Here is a 19120-nt window from a genome sequence, read left to right on the forward strand (position 1 = left end):
CGCACGGCAGGGTTCGGAAGGGAAGGAGCGCCATTTAACTTTTTGATTGTAAAATTTGCTTGAATAATTAGCGGACGCCATGTTGCGTTTGGAGAGTCACTGATATGCCTAAACAGGGGAAACCCCCCACACGTGACACTATTTTGGAAAATAGACCCCTCAGGGAACTTATCTAGATGTGTGGTGAGCATCTTGAACCCCCAGGTGCTTCACAGAAGTTTAGAACATTGAGCCGTAAAAATAAAATTTTCACATTTTTGCAACAAAAATGTTTTTCAGCCTCCAATTTTGCACTTTCATGAGGGTAACAGGAGAAATTGCACCATGCAATTTGTTGTGCAATTACTCCTGAGCACGCCGATACCCCATACATGGGGAAAAAACACTGTTTGTGTGCACGGCAGGGCTCGGAAAGGAAGGAGCGCCATTTAACTTTTTGATTGTAAAATTTGCTTGAATAATTAGCGGACACCATGTTGCGTTTGGATAGCCCCTGATGTGCCTAAACAGTGGAAACCCCCCACAAGTGACACCATTTTGGAAACTAGACCCCTCAGGGAACTTATCTAGATGTGTGGTGAGCACCTTGAACCCCCAGGTGCTTCACAGAAGTTTAGAACATTGAGCCATAAAAATAAAATTTTCACATTTTTGCAACAAAAATGGTTTTCAGCCTCCAATTTTGCATTTTCATGAGGGTAACAGTAGAAATTGCACCATGCAATTTGTTGTGCAATTCCTCCTGAGCACGCTGATACCCCATATGTGAAGGAAAACCACTGTTTGGGCGCACAGCAGGGCTCGGAAGGGAAGGAGCGCCATTTGACTTTTTAAATGTAAAATTTGCTTGAATAATTAGCGGATGCCATGTTGCGTTTGGAGAGCCCCTGATGTACCTAAAAAGTGGAAACCCCCCACAAGTGACACCATTTTAGAAACTAGACCCCTCAGGGAACTTATCTAGATGTGTGGTGAGCACCCTGAACCCCCAAGTTCTTTACAGAAGTTTATAACGATGGAGCCGTGAAAATAAAAAAAACTAACTTTTTCCAGAAAAATAATGTTTTAGCCCCAATTTTTTTATTTTCACAAGAGTAAGAGGAAAAAATGGACCGCAAAAACTGTTGTGCAATTTCTCCTGAGTACTCCAATACCCCATATGTGGGGAAAATACAGTTTTTGAGCGCACGGCAGAGTTCAGAAGGGAAGGAGCATTGTGTGACTTTTTGAACGCAAAATTGGCTGGAATTGAGAGCGGTCGCCATGTCGCGTTTGGAGAGCCCCTGATGTGCCTAAATAGTGGAAAACCCTGACAAGTGACCCCATTTTGGAAACTACACTCCTCAAGGATTTTATCAAGGGGTATAGTGAGCATTTTGAACCCAGAGGTACGACACAGAATTTGATAACATTAGGTCATCATATTGAATAAGTTGTCATTAGTCTTGAACGCAAGTGCTCGCTACTTGAGTTTGCATCGGGTACTCGGGTATGCACCATGTATCTCGCGTGCTCGAGTGACATGCTCGAGTCCCCGTCCGCATGTTTCACAGTTATTAGACACCTCAAAATAACCATACGGGGATCGCTCGTGCATGGCAGGCAATCCCCGCAAGTTTTTTTTGGCCACGAAGCATATGGGGCGGAGACTCAAGCATGTCACTCGAGCACCCGCGATACTCAGTGCATACCAGAGCACTCGATGCAAACTCAAGTAGCGAGCATTTGCGCTCAACACTAGTCGCCATATCGTCATCTTTTTTTTTTTTACTTTTGAAAAAAATCCCAACCCCAACCCTAACCCCAACCCTAGCCCAACCCTAACCCTAGCCCAACCCTAACCTTAGCCCAACCCTAACCCCAACCCCAACCCTAGCCCAACCCTAACCCCAACCCCAACCCTAGCCCAACCCTAACCCTAGCATAAACCCTAACCCCAACCCTAACCCTAGCCCAACTCTAACCCCAACCCCAACCCTAACCCTAGCCCAACCCTAACCCCAACCCTAACCCTAGCCTAACCCTAACCCCAACCCTAACACAACCCTAGAGTTTATTTTTTACGCCGTTCCTCGTGTGGTATAAGTGATTAGACAAATTTATTCTTCGGGTCGGTGCGATTACAGTGATACCAGAATCATATCGGGTTTTTATGATTGACAGCTGTCACACCCTAAAAGACCCATTTTTTTGTAAAATCTAGTTTTTGGATCGCCATATTTTGGCCGACAGAGTCATGTGACGGCTTGTTTTTTGCGGGATGAGTTGTTGTTTTTATTGGTACCATTTTCAGGCACGTGACATTTTTTGATCGCTTTCTATTCCGATTTTTGGGAGGCAGAAAAAACAAAAAACAGCAATTCTGGAATTGTTTTTATGTTTTTTTTTTATGCTGTTCTGCGTGTGGTAAAATTGATAAGGTAGCTTTATTCTTCGGGTCAGTACGTTTACAGCGGTACCGCATTTATATTGTTTTTTTGTATTTTGGCGCTTTTAGGCTATGTGCCCACGATGCAGAAATGAAGCGGAAAATTTGCGCTTCATTTCTGCATGTCCCTGCTCGGAAAAACGCGTGCGGAATTTGACACGCGTTTTTCGTGCATTTTTGAAGCGTTTTGCACATGCGGAATTGCCTCGCCTTTTCTAATGCATTGAGAAGGCAATTCCGCATGCGTAAACGCACAAATAATGGACATGCTGCGGAATTTTTGGCATATCAAAAACACTGCGGAAAATTCCGCAGCATGGGCATTGATGTTGCGGATTGACATTGGGGACCATGGGGGAAGAATTACCAAGCGTTTTACAAGCGTTTACACTGCGCAAATTCCAAAAAACGCTTGAAAAACGCTATTTTATAGAAAAAAATATTTTTTGCATCGCTTTATTCTGAGAGCTATAACTTTTTTATTTTTTGGCTGATGGAGCTTTGTGACAGCTTGTTTTTTGCGGGACAAGATGACGTTTTCAGCGGTACCATTTTTATTTAGATTTGTCTTTTTGATCTCATGTTATTCCATTTTTTGTTTGGCGGTATGATGATAAAGCATTATTTTTTGCTTCGTTTTTTTTTTTTTTTTTTTTTTTACCATGTTCACTAAAGGGGCTAACTAGTGGGACAGTTTTATAGGTCAGGTCGTTCCAGACGCTGCGATACTAAATATGTGTACTTTTATTGTTTTTTTTTTCTCATAATAATATTTATTGATGGGTACATTATATTTTTATTTTTGGTGGATTATTATTATTATTATTTTTTTTATATATTTTTTACAATTTTTTTTTTCCATTTTTAACACTTTTTGGACTTTTATTCTTTGTCCCACTATGGGACTTTCACTTTTTATATTCTGATCACCTGTATAGCATAGGGATGGAGCAATACAGGCTGTCAGCGCTGCAGATGCAGAAGATACTTTGGCCATGCACTGCGCATGACCAAAGTATCTTCCTGCTGTCTGGTGACCCGGATGTTGTCATGACGACATCTGGTCGTCATGGCAACATCCGGGAAGCCGCGGCAGACAGCGCTGTAGGCCAGGAGAGGAGGTGAGTATTGCGATCACCTCCCTTTGGCCCCGCAATGCTGCAATCGACTTCGATCGCAGCATTGGGGGGTTAATGTGCCGGGAATGGTGCGGGACCGCTCCCAGCACATAGCATCGGGTATCAGCTGTGACAATTAGCTGACACCCGGCGGCGATCGCGCCTACACAGCCTGTGTGCGGGCGAAATCAACAGGGCGTACTAATACGTACCTGGCTCTAAAAGCCCAGGGCCCAGGTACGTATTAGTGTACGCCTTGGGCTGTAAAGGGGTTAAAGTACACTCTGCACCCCATCTTGACTGAAAAAAAAACAGAAATATAGAAATTTTTGCAAATTTATTAAAAAAGAAAAACTGAAATATCACATGGTCATAAGTATTCAGATCCTTTGCTCAGACACTCATATTTAAGTCACAAGTTGTCCATTTCCTTGTGATCCTCCTTGAGATGGTTCTACTCCTTCATTGGAGTCCAGCTGTGTTTAATTAAACTGATAGGACTTGATTTGGAAAGGCACACACCTGTCTATATAAGACCTCACAGCTCACAGTGCATGTCAGACCAAATGAGAATCATGAGCTCAAAGGAACTGCCCAAGGAGCTAAGAGACAGAATTGTGGCAAGGCACAGATCTGGCCAAGGTTACAAAAGAATTTCTGCAGTACTCAAGGTTCCTAAGAGCACAGTGGCCTCCATAATCCTTAAATTGAAGAAGTTTGGGACCACTAGAAGTCTTCCTAGACCTGGCTCTCCAGCCAAACTGAGCAATCGTGGGAGAAGAGCCTTGGTGAGAGAGGTAAAGAAGAAGAATCCCAAGATCACTGTGGCTGAGCTCCAGAGATGCAGTAGGGAGATGGGAGAAAGTTCCACAAAGTCAACTATCACTGCAGCCCTCCACCAGTCGGGCCTTTATGGCAGAGTGGCCCGACGGAAGCCTCTCCTCAGTGCAAGACATATGAAAGCCAGCATAGAATTTACTCAAAAACATATGGAGGACTCCCAGACTATGAGAAATAAGATTCTCTGGTATGATGAGACGAAGATAGAACTTTTTGGTGATAATTCTAAGCGGTATGTGTGGAGAAAACTAGTCGCTGCTCATCACCTGCCCAATACAATCCCAACAGTGAAACATGGTGGTTGCAGCATCATGCTATGGGAGTGTTTTTCAGCTGCAGGGACAGGACGACTGGTTGCAATTGAAGGAAACATAAATGCGGCCAAGTACAGAGATATCCTGGATGAAAACCTCTTCCAGAGTGCCCTGGACCTCAGACCTGGCCGAAGGTTCACCTTCCAACAAGACAATGACCCTAAGCACACAGCTAAAATAACAAAGGAGTGGCTTCAGAACAACTCTGTGACCATTTTTGACTGGCCCAGCCAGAGCCCTGACCTAAATCCAATAGAGCATCTCTGGAGAGACCTGAAAATGGCTGTTAACCAACATTCACCATCCAACCTGACGGAACTGGAGAGGATCTGTAAGGAAGAATGGCAGAGGATCCCCAAATCCAGGTGTGAAAAACTTGTTGCATCATTCCCAAGAAGACTCATGGCTGTACTAGCTCAAAAGGGTGCTTCTACTCAATAATGAGCAAAGGGTCTGAATACTTATGACCATGTGATATTTCAGGTTTTCTTTTTTAATAAATTTGCAAAAATTTCTACATTTCTGTTTTTTTTAGTCAAGATGGGGTGCAGAGTGTACTTTAATGTGAAAAAAATGAACTTTTTAGAATTTACCAAATGGCTGCAATGAAACAAAGAGAGAAAAATTTAAAGGGGTCTGAATACTTTCCGTACCCACTGTATATTCTAGAGGTTTGTTTTACCATCTAGAGGGCGCAGCACGTGCAGCAATAGGGTCACGTACAGCAGCAGCGGCTCAGTATTGGTTTATCAGCAGGAAGAGGCGTTTGTGCAGGTTGGGAATAGATCGGGATGGTGCCTGAAATGTAAGGAGTCAAATGTGTCTTTGTTGTGATCTCTGCAGACCTGAGACTCTGAGTCCTGGATGGAGAAGTTGTCATGTCGGTCTGGGCCAGATGGAAAAGACGGGAAAAGTGAACAATTTAATCAGAAAGAACATCAGCTGAAAGTTACTATATATAACTGTGCTGTGATCTCTTATATGTTCTGCAGGACTGGCATCTATTAATATATGTCACCATATGGCGGTAATATCAGTGCTGGTGTTTGTATAGAGATTATTTTTAGTAACAGCGCGGTGATCTGCTGAGGTTCTCCTACATCCTCTATCTGGGTGCGCCACTATAGTTGTAATCAGGGTTACCTGGTTAGGGGACCACTCGGAAGTTCCCCCCCCCCCCCCCTGAACCAAAACCCTAGCTACGCCTCTGGTCAGAAAACAACACATAGTTAATCAGAGCCACTGTTCTGTTATATTAGTATATAAATGTCCTGAAGCTGGCTCAGTATACATTGTCGTCAGAATAGGAGAACATCCAGGCTTGCTTCAGATGTTTATCACCATTGCAGTCACTACTGGGCCTTTTACCAAGCAAATGTCTCCACCTGGTGGAATAAAAGATGAACTGTTCCCTGAATCTTACATATTTGACCCTCGTAATACAGCTTTCCATATAGACATTTAGTGACTCTGGCTTTGTATTGTATGATATGTGTACTACAATTAAAATATAATAAACAGGACCCAAATTTCACTTCTCATGGATTCGAAGCACAATCTAAATATCCCAGAAACAGCTTTGAAAACATCACAGCATTCAGTGCAGTATATATACCCAAGAGTGGGTGATAAATGCAGAATTTGTAACTTATTTCTATTATACCTTTTCTCTGATTGTTCCTCACCTGGTTTTGGCTTCAACTCCTGAGAAAAAATACTGACCGAATACTGATAGTGGGGCCGTGGCCTTATAATAATAATAATCATTATTTTTATATAGGGCCAACATATTCTGCAGCACTTTACATACAAGATCATTGCTGTCATCATTGGGGCTCACAATCTAGATTCCCTATCAGTATGTCTTTGGAATGTGGGAGGAAACCAGAGAACCCAGAGGAAACCCACGCAAACACAGGTAGAACATACAAACTCCTTGCAGATGTTGTCCTTGGTGGGATTTGAACCCAGGACCCCAGTGCTGCAAGACCACTGAGCCACTGTGCTGGATCCAATAAGGACTCTTCATTGTTTATTAAAACTAACTGAAAGGGTAACTTCAAGTAACTTTTCATAATAAACTTGTGTATGTACATGAAGAAGAATGCTACCTCTGGTTATTCTTTTCTTGTATCTTGCATTTTCACCTCTGCAGCTTTTAATTTGCACTCGACTCTGAGCTGGTTAGGATGAGATTAGCTGCTATAATTTCTCCCATACACATCACAGCATATAGAAATGGATTCCTGCTCTTTAATTCTTTTTTTTTACACACAGAGAAGTAGCATCATGGAAGTCAATATACCACAGTACTGAGCAGTGTAGATGTGAATCCAGCTCTGGGGTGAAAGAGCAACAACTTTCTGCGTGTCCCTCAATCTGTTTCCCAGCTCGTCTCCTCATAGGGTATAATATTAGGTGTAATCTTGCAAAAAAGAAGACTGAGAGGAGACTTAATAGCTGTCTACAAATATGTCAAGGGCTGTCACATTGTAGAAGGATCATCTTTATTCTCATTTGCACAAGGAAAGACTAGAAGCAATGGGATGAAACTAAATGGGAGGAGACACAGATTAGATATTAGAAAAAACTTTTTGACAGTTAGGGTGATTAATGAGTGGAACAGGCTGCCACGAGAGGTGGTGAGTTCCCCTTCAATGGACGTCGTCAAACAGAGGCTGGACAGACATCTGTCTGAGATGATCTAGTGAATCCTGCTTTGAGCAGGGGGTTGGACCAGATGATCCAGGAGGTCCCTTCCAACTCTACCATTCTATGATTCTATGATTCTATGATTCTCATGGCATTGTCAGATAGTCCTGTCTGAGTGAGATGGATTTGAGCAGCTTTGTTAAGAGTGGGATAATAAGGTCAAGAGGTAAGGGGGAAGGAGATTTCTCTGATAAGATAAACTATTGATTTATGCAAAGTTTGCTGAAAGTATCCATTGACTGAATTACTGAATGGGAGGTGGATCTAGTGACAATAGTCAGGAGGTATAAGGATTTGTTTTTTTAAGACCTGCCTAGAATATACGACTTTCATTCATAGATCCGTCGCACTTCAAGCTAAAAAATTGACCACAGCCCTTTTCCTATTTTTTTTGAGTTTTGGCATAGGTACAAAAAGTGTTTTAAATGGGGTAAAAATGATACATGTGGCTCATGCATTTATAACAAGGAAATGTCACAAATTGACCACATTTTAAACTCAAATGCTATGATAAAGTCTACAAAGTAAAAAAAATGGCATGCAGACACATCCTGGCGAGTGTCAAAAGGACAGACCTGCATATGTCTGAGCAGTAATAGGACACTATATACATGTTTATCAAATGCGCTGTGTTGTGTCCGCCATGTCTGATATAAGTTATTAAGGCCGCTGATAATGGCAATATGGCGCAGCTGGGTTATTGTAGCCTGCAGCCTTTTCTGAAGAGTTGGATTTTTTTGGTTGCTTCTGAAGGTTTGGAGTAGAGAAGAGAACAGCTGGTTTGGTTAGAGAGTTCCAGAGTACAGGGAAGCACGGGAGAAATCTAGGAGCTGGTTGTGAGGAGCAGACAAGAGGAGCGCAAAGCAGGTCTTGTGAGGACTGGAGATTAAATGTGGAGATGTAGCCAGAGATTTATGGAGGAGGCAGGCTATGGACGGCCTTGCACGTCATTATTAGTGACCTCAATTTCCTGGGCAGTCGGTAGTATAGATGACCGGGTCGCAGGGTCGGTTCCAGGTTTTTGTGGGCCCTGGGCGAAAGAGTCTCAGTGGGCTACTTTAACACATACCACGATTCATGATGCACAGATACCGCAGATTATATATGTGTGTTATATATATATATAGTACAATGCCAAAGATTTCACTTCCTACATTACATGACCGATATCTATTGTAAATTCTACAATAGCTCAGAAACCAGCAAATCGTTCCATACAGGATACTGGCCCCCATATAACGCCACATGCAGGCTGCCCCCCCCCCCACATAATGCCCCATGCAGGATGTCACTCCCCCCCCCCTTTTAATGCCTCATGCAGGATGTCACTCCCCCCCCCCCTTTTAATGCCCCATGCCTCCATACATTAAAAAAGCAAAAATCAAATACTCACCTCACTTCTCACCTGTTACCGCTGCTCTGGACTCCAGCGTCGCCGGCATCTTCCTGCTGCCTGTGACGGCTCAGGAGAGAGCGCGGTGGAAAGACGTCACCACACCCTCTGACCTGAGACGTCAAAGTCAGAGGACGCGGAAGAGACCGGAGCTGCTGCGGCGGCACGGGAAGAGGTGAGTATTGTGCCGGCTGCCAGAGCCCTGAGCAAGCGGGGGGGAGCGGGCACTGACACCGCTCTCCTCCGCTCACTGGTCCCATAGCGCGGCGGGTGCCTGGCACTTGCCCAGGTGCGCTGGGTGCTGACGCCGGCCCTGCCGGGTCGGACCTAATTTGAATTTGCCAAATTATGCGGATTTAATAAGAAATTTGATTTACAGCAAAGTTATTCTCTGTAAATTGAATGTTCCTTATTATAAGTAGTTTGTGAAAAAAAAAAAGATTATGCTCACCTCACTGCTAATCTGTCCCTCAGTCCTGATGATCAGTATTCAGAGGCTCTTCTTTTCCCCTTTGGTTGTCGCCTGCATTCTCTACGATGACTTCACTCCTTGATGAGTCTTTCGGGTTAACTTGGCCTTGGAGTTCACCGCACGCCATGCCGTTGCAACATACATCATGACAATATGACATGCATTATCTGAAGGATAGCACAGCACAGGGACCTTTGAGGGCTTGTTCATTGGAAAACCCATCCTGGAGTGTAGGCACCGTAGAGAATGAACATGACTACCGAAGGGAAAAAGAAGAGGCTCTGAGGGTCAGGCTGCAGAGACGGGGGGACAGGTGAGCGGTGAGGTATTATTTCTTTTGTTTTTAAGGCTAAGTGCCCACGATGCAGAAATGCTGCAGATTTTTTCCGCTTCTCCCTGGCAGGAAATCGCATTCGGATTTTACATGCGTTTTTCCTGCCAGGTAGAAGCGTTTGTCAAGCGTTTTTGCATGCATTTTTGCATGCGGGTTATCAAGAGCTTTTCCAATCGATTTTAGCATCACTTGGAAAAGTGCTTGACAACTTGGTCACACTATATAAATCCATGCAACCGGCATGGATTTATATAGTGTGACCAAGTAATAGTTAAAAGAATGGTAAAAAATAAAGATTATACTTACCTTCCGATGGCCCCCGGTGTTTTCTCCACTCCGTCCGGTCTCCCCGGTGTCTCGCGGTTGTGTAAAAGGACCTGCCATGACGTAATTTAGCCATGTGACAGGTCACGCGACCGCCAACATCAGCGGTCGCGTGACCTGTCACATGACTAAATGACGTCATGGAAGGTCTTTTCACACCACCGCGAGCCGCCCAATACACCGGACGCATCGCTGAGGAGACTGGGGGCCATCAGTAGGTAAGTATAATCTTTATTTTTTACTTTAAATTCTTTTTTTTTACAGGTACTATGGTACCCGGGTCTGGAGGAGAGTCTCCTTCTCCAAACCTGGGTTCCATAAGCATATTGAAACGCTTCATATCCGCGTGTGCACATGTAGTGATGCGGATATCAAGCATTTCAATGCAAGTCAATGGCGGCAATTAAGCTGCATGTCTGCAAAATTAACCCCTTACTGGCCCAGGGCGTATTGGTACGCCCCAGGCCAGCACCCCCGGTTCAGTGAGGGCTCCGGCGCTGAGCCCGCACTGAACCAGGCACATGTCAGCTGATTATTACATTATTACTGTTGACATGTTAAATGCCGCTGTCAATCTCTGACAGCGGCATTTAACATCGCCGCGCCAGAAGCATGGCATTAGCCCCGCCCATCGGTGACCCCGTCACGTGATCGCGGGTCACCGATGGGTGGTCATGACAACCCTGGGTCTGCAGCAGACACCAGTGGTTGTCATGTAAAGATTACTATGAGAGCCACCTAGTGGTCGGCGCTCATAATACAGGAGCATTTCTGCTACATACAGGTGATCTGCTGATCATCTGTATGTAGCAGAGGCGATCGGACAGTTGCTGCTTCTAGTCTCCTATGGAGACTATAGAAGCAAGCAAAAAGTTTAAAAAAATGTTTTTAAAAATATTTAAAAAAATATAAAAGTTTAAATCACCCCCCTATTGCCCCATTCAAAATAAAATAATAAAAACTAAACGCCACATACACATATTTGGTATCGCCGCGTTCAGAATCGCCCGATATATCAATATAAAAAAAGAATTAATCCGATCGGTAAACGGCGTAAGGAGAAAAAAATTCTAAACGCCAGAATTACGTTTTGTTTAAGCCCTCACCCGGCCCCAGATCCTGAAAAATGGAGACACTACAGGTCTCGGAAAATGGCTCCATTTTTAAAAAAAAATTGTGAGCAAACTTTGGATTTTTTTTTCACCACTTAAATAAAAAAGAACCTATACATGTTTAGTGTCTACGAACTTGTAATGACCTGGAGAATAATAATGGCAGGTCAGTTTTAGCATTCAGTGAATGTGGTAAAAAAAATAAAAGAAAAACAACTGCGGTACTTTTTTGCAATTTCACTGCACTTGGAATTTCTTTCCCGTTTTCCAGTACATGATATGGTACAACTAGTAATGGGGTTTAAAAGTACAACTCGTCCCGCAAAAAATAAGCCCTCACATGGTTATATTGACCAAAAAATAAAAACGCTATGGCTCTGGGAACAAGGGGAGCAAAAAACGAAAATGCAAAAACGGAAAATCCCAAGGTCGCAAAGGGGTTAATTAACAGACATGCTGCATATTTTTCCGCAATGATAATCCGCAGCGGAAATTTCCGCAGCATGTGCACAGCACATGCGGATTATCATTAGGAGCCATGGGGCACGTATTACCAAGCGTTTTTTAAGCGTTTTCACTGCGGAAATTCCGCTGCAAAAATGCTTGAAAAATGCATAGTGGGCACTCAGCCTAACTGTTTGGCTCTTTATGGTTTAGCAACTTTGCAGAAAAAAATAAGTTTTCTGGAGAATAGAAATTTGTGTACAATTTCAGTAGATTTCAATTCCACTCAAAGTTTTAGTTGGTGGCCAGTGAAGGGATTGGTGGCAGAGAAGTAATGAGGGGAGAAATGGATGAAGTGTGAGTTGATGAATTGGAGGAGAGCAATAGTGATAGATTGGAGCAGATAGAATGACATAGTCGTCTACATGGAGATGATAAGAGCAAGTACTAATATTTTTGTTGGCTCATAGGTGAGGAAAAAGCAGATTTGAGAAATGTTTTTAGTTAGAGGTGGTAAATGCTTGGATGTGTGGTTTGAAAGGCAGTGCAGGGTGATAGATGGGTCTGGTGGGGGATGTTGAATAAGATGGTGGGAAGGAACTCCAGAAATTCAGTTGTCTCCACATGTGGTAAAGGTTCGCTGCCATGACAGCGTTAAGGGAGATAATTAGGCCTCATTCAAACCTCTGTGAAACACCGACCGAGTATGGACTATGATGTATAGATTGACTACGGGTTTCCTGACCTGAACTTGACAGCCTCACAGGCATATATAAGGTTGTTGAATTCGGGTTGGGAGTCTGTTCATCTAGGTGTACATGGACCGTGTTTCACAGACATATGAATTCAGTCTAAGGTCTAGGAGTTAAAGGGGTTGTCCAGGCATCTAACATTGATGACCTACAACTGTGCACAGAGTTGTGCTGTTTAGCTCCTTTTATATCCAGCTGCCCTTGGTGCTAAGAACTGCTGGTCGATGGGGGTGCTGGGTATCGGATCCCACTGATGTGATATTTATTTCTCATTCTCAGAGTAAACCATTTCCAACATAGGTTTTTATAGAACGTCTGTACTTACGTGGCAACAGTGATGAGTAGCATATAGGAGGATTTGAATATCAGGTAGCCGGCGTAGCACATCCAGATATTAATACTATAGTCCATGAGAAATAGGCTGCCAGCACTGACAGCTGAGAAGATGGCGAGGGCTAATTCTCCACTCAATTCCCAATTCACCTTTACATATCCAACTGAGAAAGAGGTGAGAGCACCTGATGGGAGACAATGTTATCTAAGTTAATCAGACATCATACAAGGACAGGACTGGCTGTGTTCTGAATCACCCCCATTATTTATTTATGATTGCCATACAATGTCCTATTGTAGACCGGATTTATTTCTCACTAATTACAGTAGGAGTTCTCCAGGATATCTGTGTAACTGAAGTCACTGTAGCACCGAACAGAAAAGAATATAGAACTTTTTGTGACAGTCTGTGCTCACAGGTTCCAGATTAGAGGTGAAATGCATATATGTGACAAGCTTCACTAAAAAGATGAATAAAAGATATACTGTGAAAACTCAACTTACAAGTGTTTCACAGTCTATACTCCATGCCAGAAGTGACCAAGTAGTACATCAACATGTACCAGTAGACTTCACAGTGGACCAATAGATCTCAGGCCACCAGGCTGGTGTCTTGTTGACTTCACACAATGCTGTAAAATGCCGCCACGTAGATTTGTGGATTTATGTTTCTGCCACCAGGAAAAATGCTCTTTGGAGAATCATACAGGCACTTGAGGATATTGGACAGATCTTGTTGCTAGTTATACTTAGACTTTAGCCCTGGCCAGATAAACCCCTTACCATTGCAGCCAATTTTCTTTTTTGCATTTTCATTCTTTCCTCAACTCTTACAAGAATTATAACTTTTTTTTATTCTTATGTTGACTGAGCCGTATGAGGACATGAGGGCTTGTTTTTTGTTTTGATTGATGTGCTATAGATTTGTATGACACCATTTATTTTATGTTATACTGTACTGACGACAAAAAGGGGAAAAAACTCCAGGTGTGGTGAAATAGTTAAACAAAAAAAAACACAATTCTGCAATTGTTTTTTATTTTTCCTTTTTTTTGGTGTTTTACATACAGGTTAGTTAAGTTTATATTTTGATAGATCAGACTTTTTCACCTTTGCAGACATGGCGATATGTTTCCTTTTTTATGTATACAGGGAAAATATATATTTTTGTACCGTGTTAGAATCACATAAATCAATTGTTCTTGGATGGTAGCCCTAATTCAAAAAGGTCTTTCTGAGACCACCAAGGTGTTTGTCTCTATCCATAGGGTTGGAACATATCCGATTGTATCTGATAGCTTGGCTGTAGACAATAAAGTTTTTTTATGTGTTTTAGATGGAAACTGTCCCATTTAAGGTATGTTGGAAAGGTTGATTGGCTTCTGGTACAAGGATGTCTCTATTTCATTGTTCTGTAGCTTGATGATGGTGTCCAAAAAGTTAATTTCAGTACAGGAGTAGTTGAGCGTTAGGTTGATGGTGGGATGAAATTGATTAAAGTGTTTATGGAACATCTTCAGCTGTTGCTCAGACCCTTTGACACCTTCGGAGCCGGAATGAATGTGTCGCATGGATTTATGTCATTCTACCTCAACTAAGGAATATGCCCATCAGACTTGTGGGGTCATCACAACACTGGACCTAGTCACAGGACAATAAAACCTTCACACTCCTTATCTATGAACTGCTAAAATATTTACAGCCAGAACTGTTTATCTCTCCCATAGTAATAGCTCTGCTTTTCATCACCTGTCTTATCTATTACACTATTTCTGTGTCCTATTGTGTATAAATATGTGACTCTTCAGATTTTGGGTTATACTATGCCTGATGAAGAGACCTGAGTAGTCTCGAAAGCTTGCAACTTGTTACCATCTTTTCAGTTAGCCATTAAAAGGTATCAACCACCGAGGACTCTCAAATCTAAATATTTTTCTTTTTTATTTATTGCATTTCTTTATTTCTGTATTGGGAAAAGGGTGGATGATTCAAACGTATATATACATTTATTTATTTTATCTTAATTACTGTTTAACTTTTAAAAAATTTTTTTTGGGGGAGGATGATTCAAATGTACTGTATATATACATTTATTTTAATTACTTAATTACTAGTGATGGGCGAGCACTAAAATGCTCGGGTGCTCGATGCTCAGGTCGAGCACATTGGAATACTCGGGTGCTCGACCCGAGCAACGAGCCCAAAGTAAGTCTATGGTAAACTCGAGCATTTTTCAGACCGCTCCCCCCGAAGGTCTGCAGAGGGCCTAAAAATTGCCCAAATCGATGAGAACAGTGCTCAGATGACATGGGGACAGCATGGGGAAGATCTTTGGAAGCATTTCTGACTCCCAGGTATTACACTACTTTTACGGACTCACAATAAAACATACAAAAACGAAACCAAAATGGATTTTCCTGGGAAATATGTCAAGGAACATCCTTTCCAGGGTAATGAATTGTATATAAAGCAAAATAAATAACCAAAAACAAAAATGCTCCTCCACACCTTGGACTATGTTTAGACATAGCGTTTTTGATGCGTTTTTTCACTTTTGCATTGCTTTCAACTGTGACAAATGCATTAACCAGAAATGTCATTTTAACATTTTACAACCTTATCTGGCCATGTGGTGTGTGAGATATCATCAGATACATCGTGTTTCAATTATGTAGGAGGGACTCTGAAAGCCACAAAGCCTATTTTTATAGGGCCATCAGGCGGCCTTTACTATTCTTAAAGGGCCAGCAGTCGGCCCTCACTATTCTTAGAGAGCCATCAGCCGGCTATGTTTTATTGTTCTCATTATTAAAGAGTGGGTCTCCTATTCTGTTATGGAGTATGCAGTGAGTGGCAGGGCTGCCCAACATTTGGACGCACCCCAATACCACTTTGAAAATTTGGACGCACCCCAATACCCCTTTGAAGAGACTTAGAGGAGGGCCTCCTGAAAACAATGTTGCCATTATTAGGAAGTAGGTCTCCCATTGTGTTTGCCAATGCAGTGAATGCAAGGGTTGCCAAAAATTTGGAGGCACTCCAATGCCCCTTGGAAGAGATGTGGAGGTCAGATGGCCTCCTGAAAACAATGTTCCCATTCTTAGGAAGTAGGTCTCCCATTGTGTTTGCCTATGCAGTGAATGCAAGGGTTGCCAAAAATTTGGAGGCACTCCAATGCCCCTTGGAAGAGACATGGAGGTCAGAGGGCCTCCTGAAAACAATGTTCCCATTATTAGGAAGTGGGTCTCTCATTGTGTTTGCCTATACAGTGAATGCAAGGGCTGCCAAAAATTAAGAGGCACTCCAATTCCCCTTGGAAGAGACGTGGAGGAGGGCCTCATAAAAAAAATGTTCCCATTTGAAAGGAGCGGGTCTCCTATACTTGTAATGCCATGCACTAAGTGTATGGGCTGACAAACATTTACCCCTGGGGGGTATACATGAACATACTGTATAAATTTTTTTTTTTACGGGCATCATAAACACCCTTTAAAAAAATTATGTGGGTGTCGCATCACGGACCACAGTCACCCTGGTGATAACGTGGTGGAGGATGAGGATGAAGAGAAGGAGGAGGACAAGAGCAAAAAAGCCAAATCAGGAAGCGTATACCCATGTGTGGGTGTGAAGAGGTGCATGGGAATGCACCTCCCAAAAAAAGACACTGGATTTGAGTTTATATTACTCTGCTATCATTCGGTGGTGTTGAGAAGTCAGGCCAAATCCAGCCCTTGTTCATTTTTATAAGAGTCATGCTGTCAGCATTTTCAATTGACAGGCGGACGTGCTTATCAGTTATAATTCCACCAGCGGCACTAAAAATCCTCTCTGATAAAACGCTGGTGGCAGGGCAGGTCAGGACCTCCATGGCATAGAGAGCCAGTACATTCCATGTATCCAGCTTGGATACCCAATAATTATAAGGCACAGAGGAATCACGGAGGACATTGGTACGGTCGGCAAGGTACTCCCTCAGCATCTTCCCAAACTTTTCACTCCTTTTGAGAGTACCCCGCGCCTCAGGGCTTGTGCGATGGGAGGGGCTGAGAAAACTCTTCCAGAACTTTGACAGTGTTCCCCTGCCTGTGCTGGATTGAAGTTGTGCCTGTCTCGCCTGTACTCCTTGGTTGTCCAACGAAGTGTGCCCTTTGCCGCCAGCGTTTTCAGATGGGAATATTTTTAATAGTTCCGCAACAAGGGCCTTCTGGTACAGCCCCATTTTTATAGACCTGTCCGCCTCAGGAATAAAAGATATAAAGTTCTCCTTGTAGCGTGGGTCTAGAAGTATCACCAACCAGTAATGTTGTCTATAATAGGATGAAGTTGGTGCCAGGAATGAAAACCGCGCTCCTCCGTGGTGAAGAAATTTGACGAGAGATTGTATATTGACGAGAGATTGTCCTTCTGACCTACCTGTAGGCACACATACTGAAAGGAAACATGACACTGATCTAAACAGGTAGGGCAGAAGGACAGTCTCTCGTCAATATACAACCTATTAGAGACAACTTTACAAGATCCCTAGGGATTCTGTGCTGGCTGCAGCCCTTCGCTACAAATTCTTACATGAGTTGTGCATTACACAACTCATAAAGGTGAGCACATTTTCTTTTACCTACTTGGTTGTTGTTGGATAACAGCGCTATTGCGCCCGTATCTCTCTACTTATTACCAACCAGTAATGACTGTCACCCAAAATTTTGAGAATGTGAGGGTCATGGGAAAGGCAGCGTAACATAAACTCAGTCATTCGTGCCAGACTGCTAACAGGCAAGACTTCCGTGTCCTCACCAAGAGGATGACTGACCATGCTCTCCTCCTCCTCCTCTCTGTCCTCTGGCCATCCACGCTGAACAGACGGTATGACAGCTGTGCAGGTAGTACAGTCTATAGCGCATGAAACTAGCTCCTGTTCTTCCTCCTCCTCCTCCTCCTCTTCCTCATTGTCACCCAATCCACGTTGGGATGAGATGAGGCTGGGCTCTGTGTAATCACCCTGTATGGTTCCTTGCTCCATCTCATCGTGCTCCACCTGCAATGTATCCTCTTTGATTGTGAGCAGAGAGCATTTCAGAAGACAGAGAAGCGGGATGGTGATGCTAATTATGGCGTCATCGCAGCTCACCATCTTGGTGGAGTCCTCAAACTTTTGGAGGATGGTACATATGTCTGACATCCATGTCCACTCCTGAGGTCTTATGTATGGAGTCTGAACTGAATATCGACGGCCTTGTTGATGCTGGTACTCAACAACTGCCCTCTTCTGCTCACAAATCCTTCCCAACATCTGCAGTGTAGCGTTCCAACGCGTGGGGATATCCCACACCAGTCTGTGAGCCAGAAGCAGCAAACGCTGCTGAAACACAGCAAGGGCGGCAGAAGCTGTAGATGACTTTCTAAAATGGACACACAGGCGGCGTACTTTAACAAGCAGATCCGGCAGCTCCGGGTAGGATTTGAGAAACCCCTAAACCACGAGGTTAAGCACATGGGCCAGGTATGGTACGTGTGTGAGCTCGCCTCGCCTCAGAGCCGCCACCAGGTTCCGGCCATTGTCACACATGACTATGCCTGGCTGTAGGTTTAGCGGTGTCAGACACAGATCTGCCTGCTCTTTCAGAGCTGTCCACAACTCTTCAGCATTGTGCTGTTTGTCACCTAAGCATATTAGCTTCAGCACAGCCTGTTGCCCCTTGGCCGAGGCAGTGCTGCAGTGCTTCCAGCTTGTGATTGACGTGGTCATTTCGGAGATGGAGGCTGAAGAGGAGGAGGAGGCTGAGGAGGATGAGGTGCAGGAGCTGTAGACTGTGGGGGCAACCCTGATTGACCTAGTGCCCGCATTCCTTGGCGTTGGGAGGACATGTTCCGTCCCAAGGTCCGACTGGGTCCCGGCTTCCACTATGTTAACCTAGTGTGCCGTCAGCGAGATGTACCGTCCCTGCCCACAAGCACTTGTCCACGTGTCCGTGGTTAGGTGGACTTTCCCGGTAACTGCATTGTTGAGGACACGGCTAATGTTTTGGGACACGTGCTTGTGTAATGTGGGGACGGCACACCGGGAGAAATAGTGGCGGCTGGGGACCAAGTACTGAGGGATGGCCGTCAACATCAGGTTTTGGAATGCTTCCATCTCCACGAGCCTAAAAGGCAACATTTCGAGCGCAAGCAGTTGTGAAATGTGGGAATTTAGTAGTGAGGCCTGTGGGGCGTTGGCTGTGTATTTGCGCTTGTATTCCAAGGACTGGGGTATGGACAACTGAACGCTGCGCTGGGACAAGGACATGGACGTGCTTCCTGATGCTGCTACTTGAGAGTGTGCAACGACAGGTGCAGGGCAGGAGGTATCTTCGCATGCACCATGGACAGGGGACTGGCTTGCATGCACAACAGCGGAAGAAGCAATGGTGCCAACCGAAGACACTGTTCCTGGACCCTGGGGTTCGAGCCACAAAGTCGGGTGCTTTGCTGCCATGTGCCTGATCATGCTGGTTGTGGTCAGGCTGCTAGTTTTGCCACCCCTGCTGACGCTGGCTTGGCAGGTGGT

At 43.9% G+C, this 19120-nt stretch overlaps 1 protein-coding gene across 1 annotated transcript in view; it reads right to left on the reverse strand.

Annotated features, from left to right (window-relative positions):
- LOC141258502 (thiamine transporter 2-like) overlaps positions 1–19120 on the reverse strand; it is a 67978-nt gene that overhangs the window by 10501 nt on the left and 38357 nt on the right. Inside the window, exon 3 of the mRNA XM_073673493.1 lies at positions 12569–12761. Within this exon, the coding sequence (XP_073529594.1) occupies positions 12569–12761 (193 nt within the window). The remainder of the gene's footprint in view (positions 1–12568; positions 12762–19120) is intronic.

This window comes from Phyllobates terribilis, unplaced genomic scaffold, assembly GCF_046119375.1.
Source record: "Phyllobates terribilis strain yellow unplaced genomic scaffold, ASM4611937v1 Scaffold_3__8_contigs__length_932513732, whole genome shotgun sequence".
NCBI classification, from domain to species: domain Eukaryota; kingdom Metazoa; phylum Chordata; class Amphibia; order Anura; family Dendrobatidae; genus Phyllobates; species Phyllobates terribilis.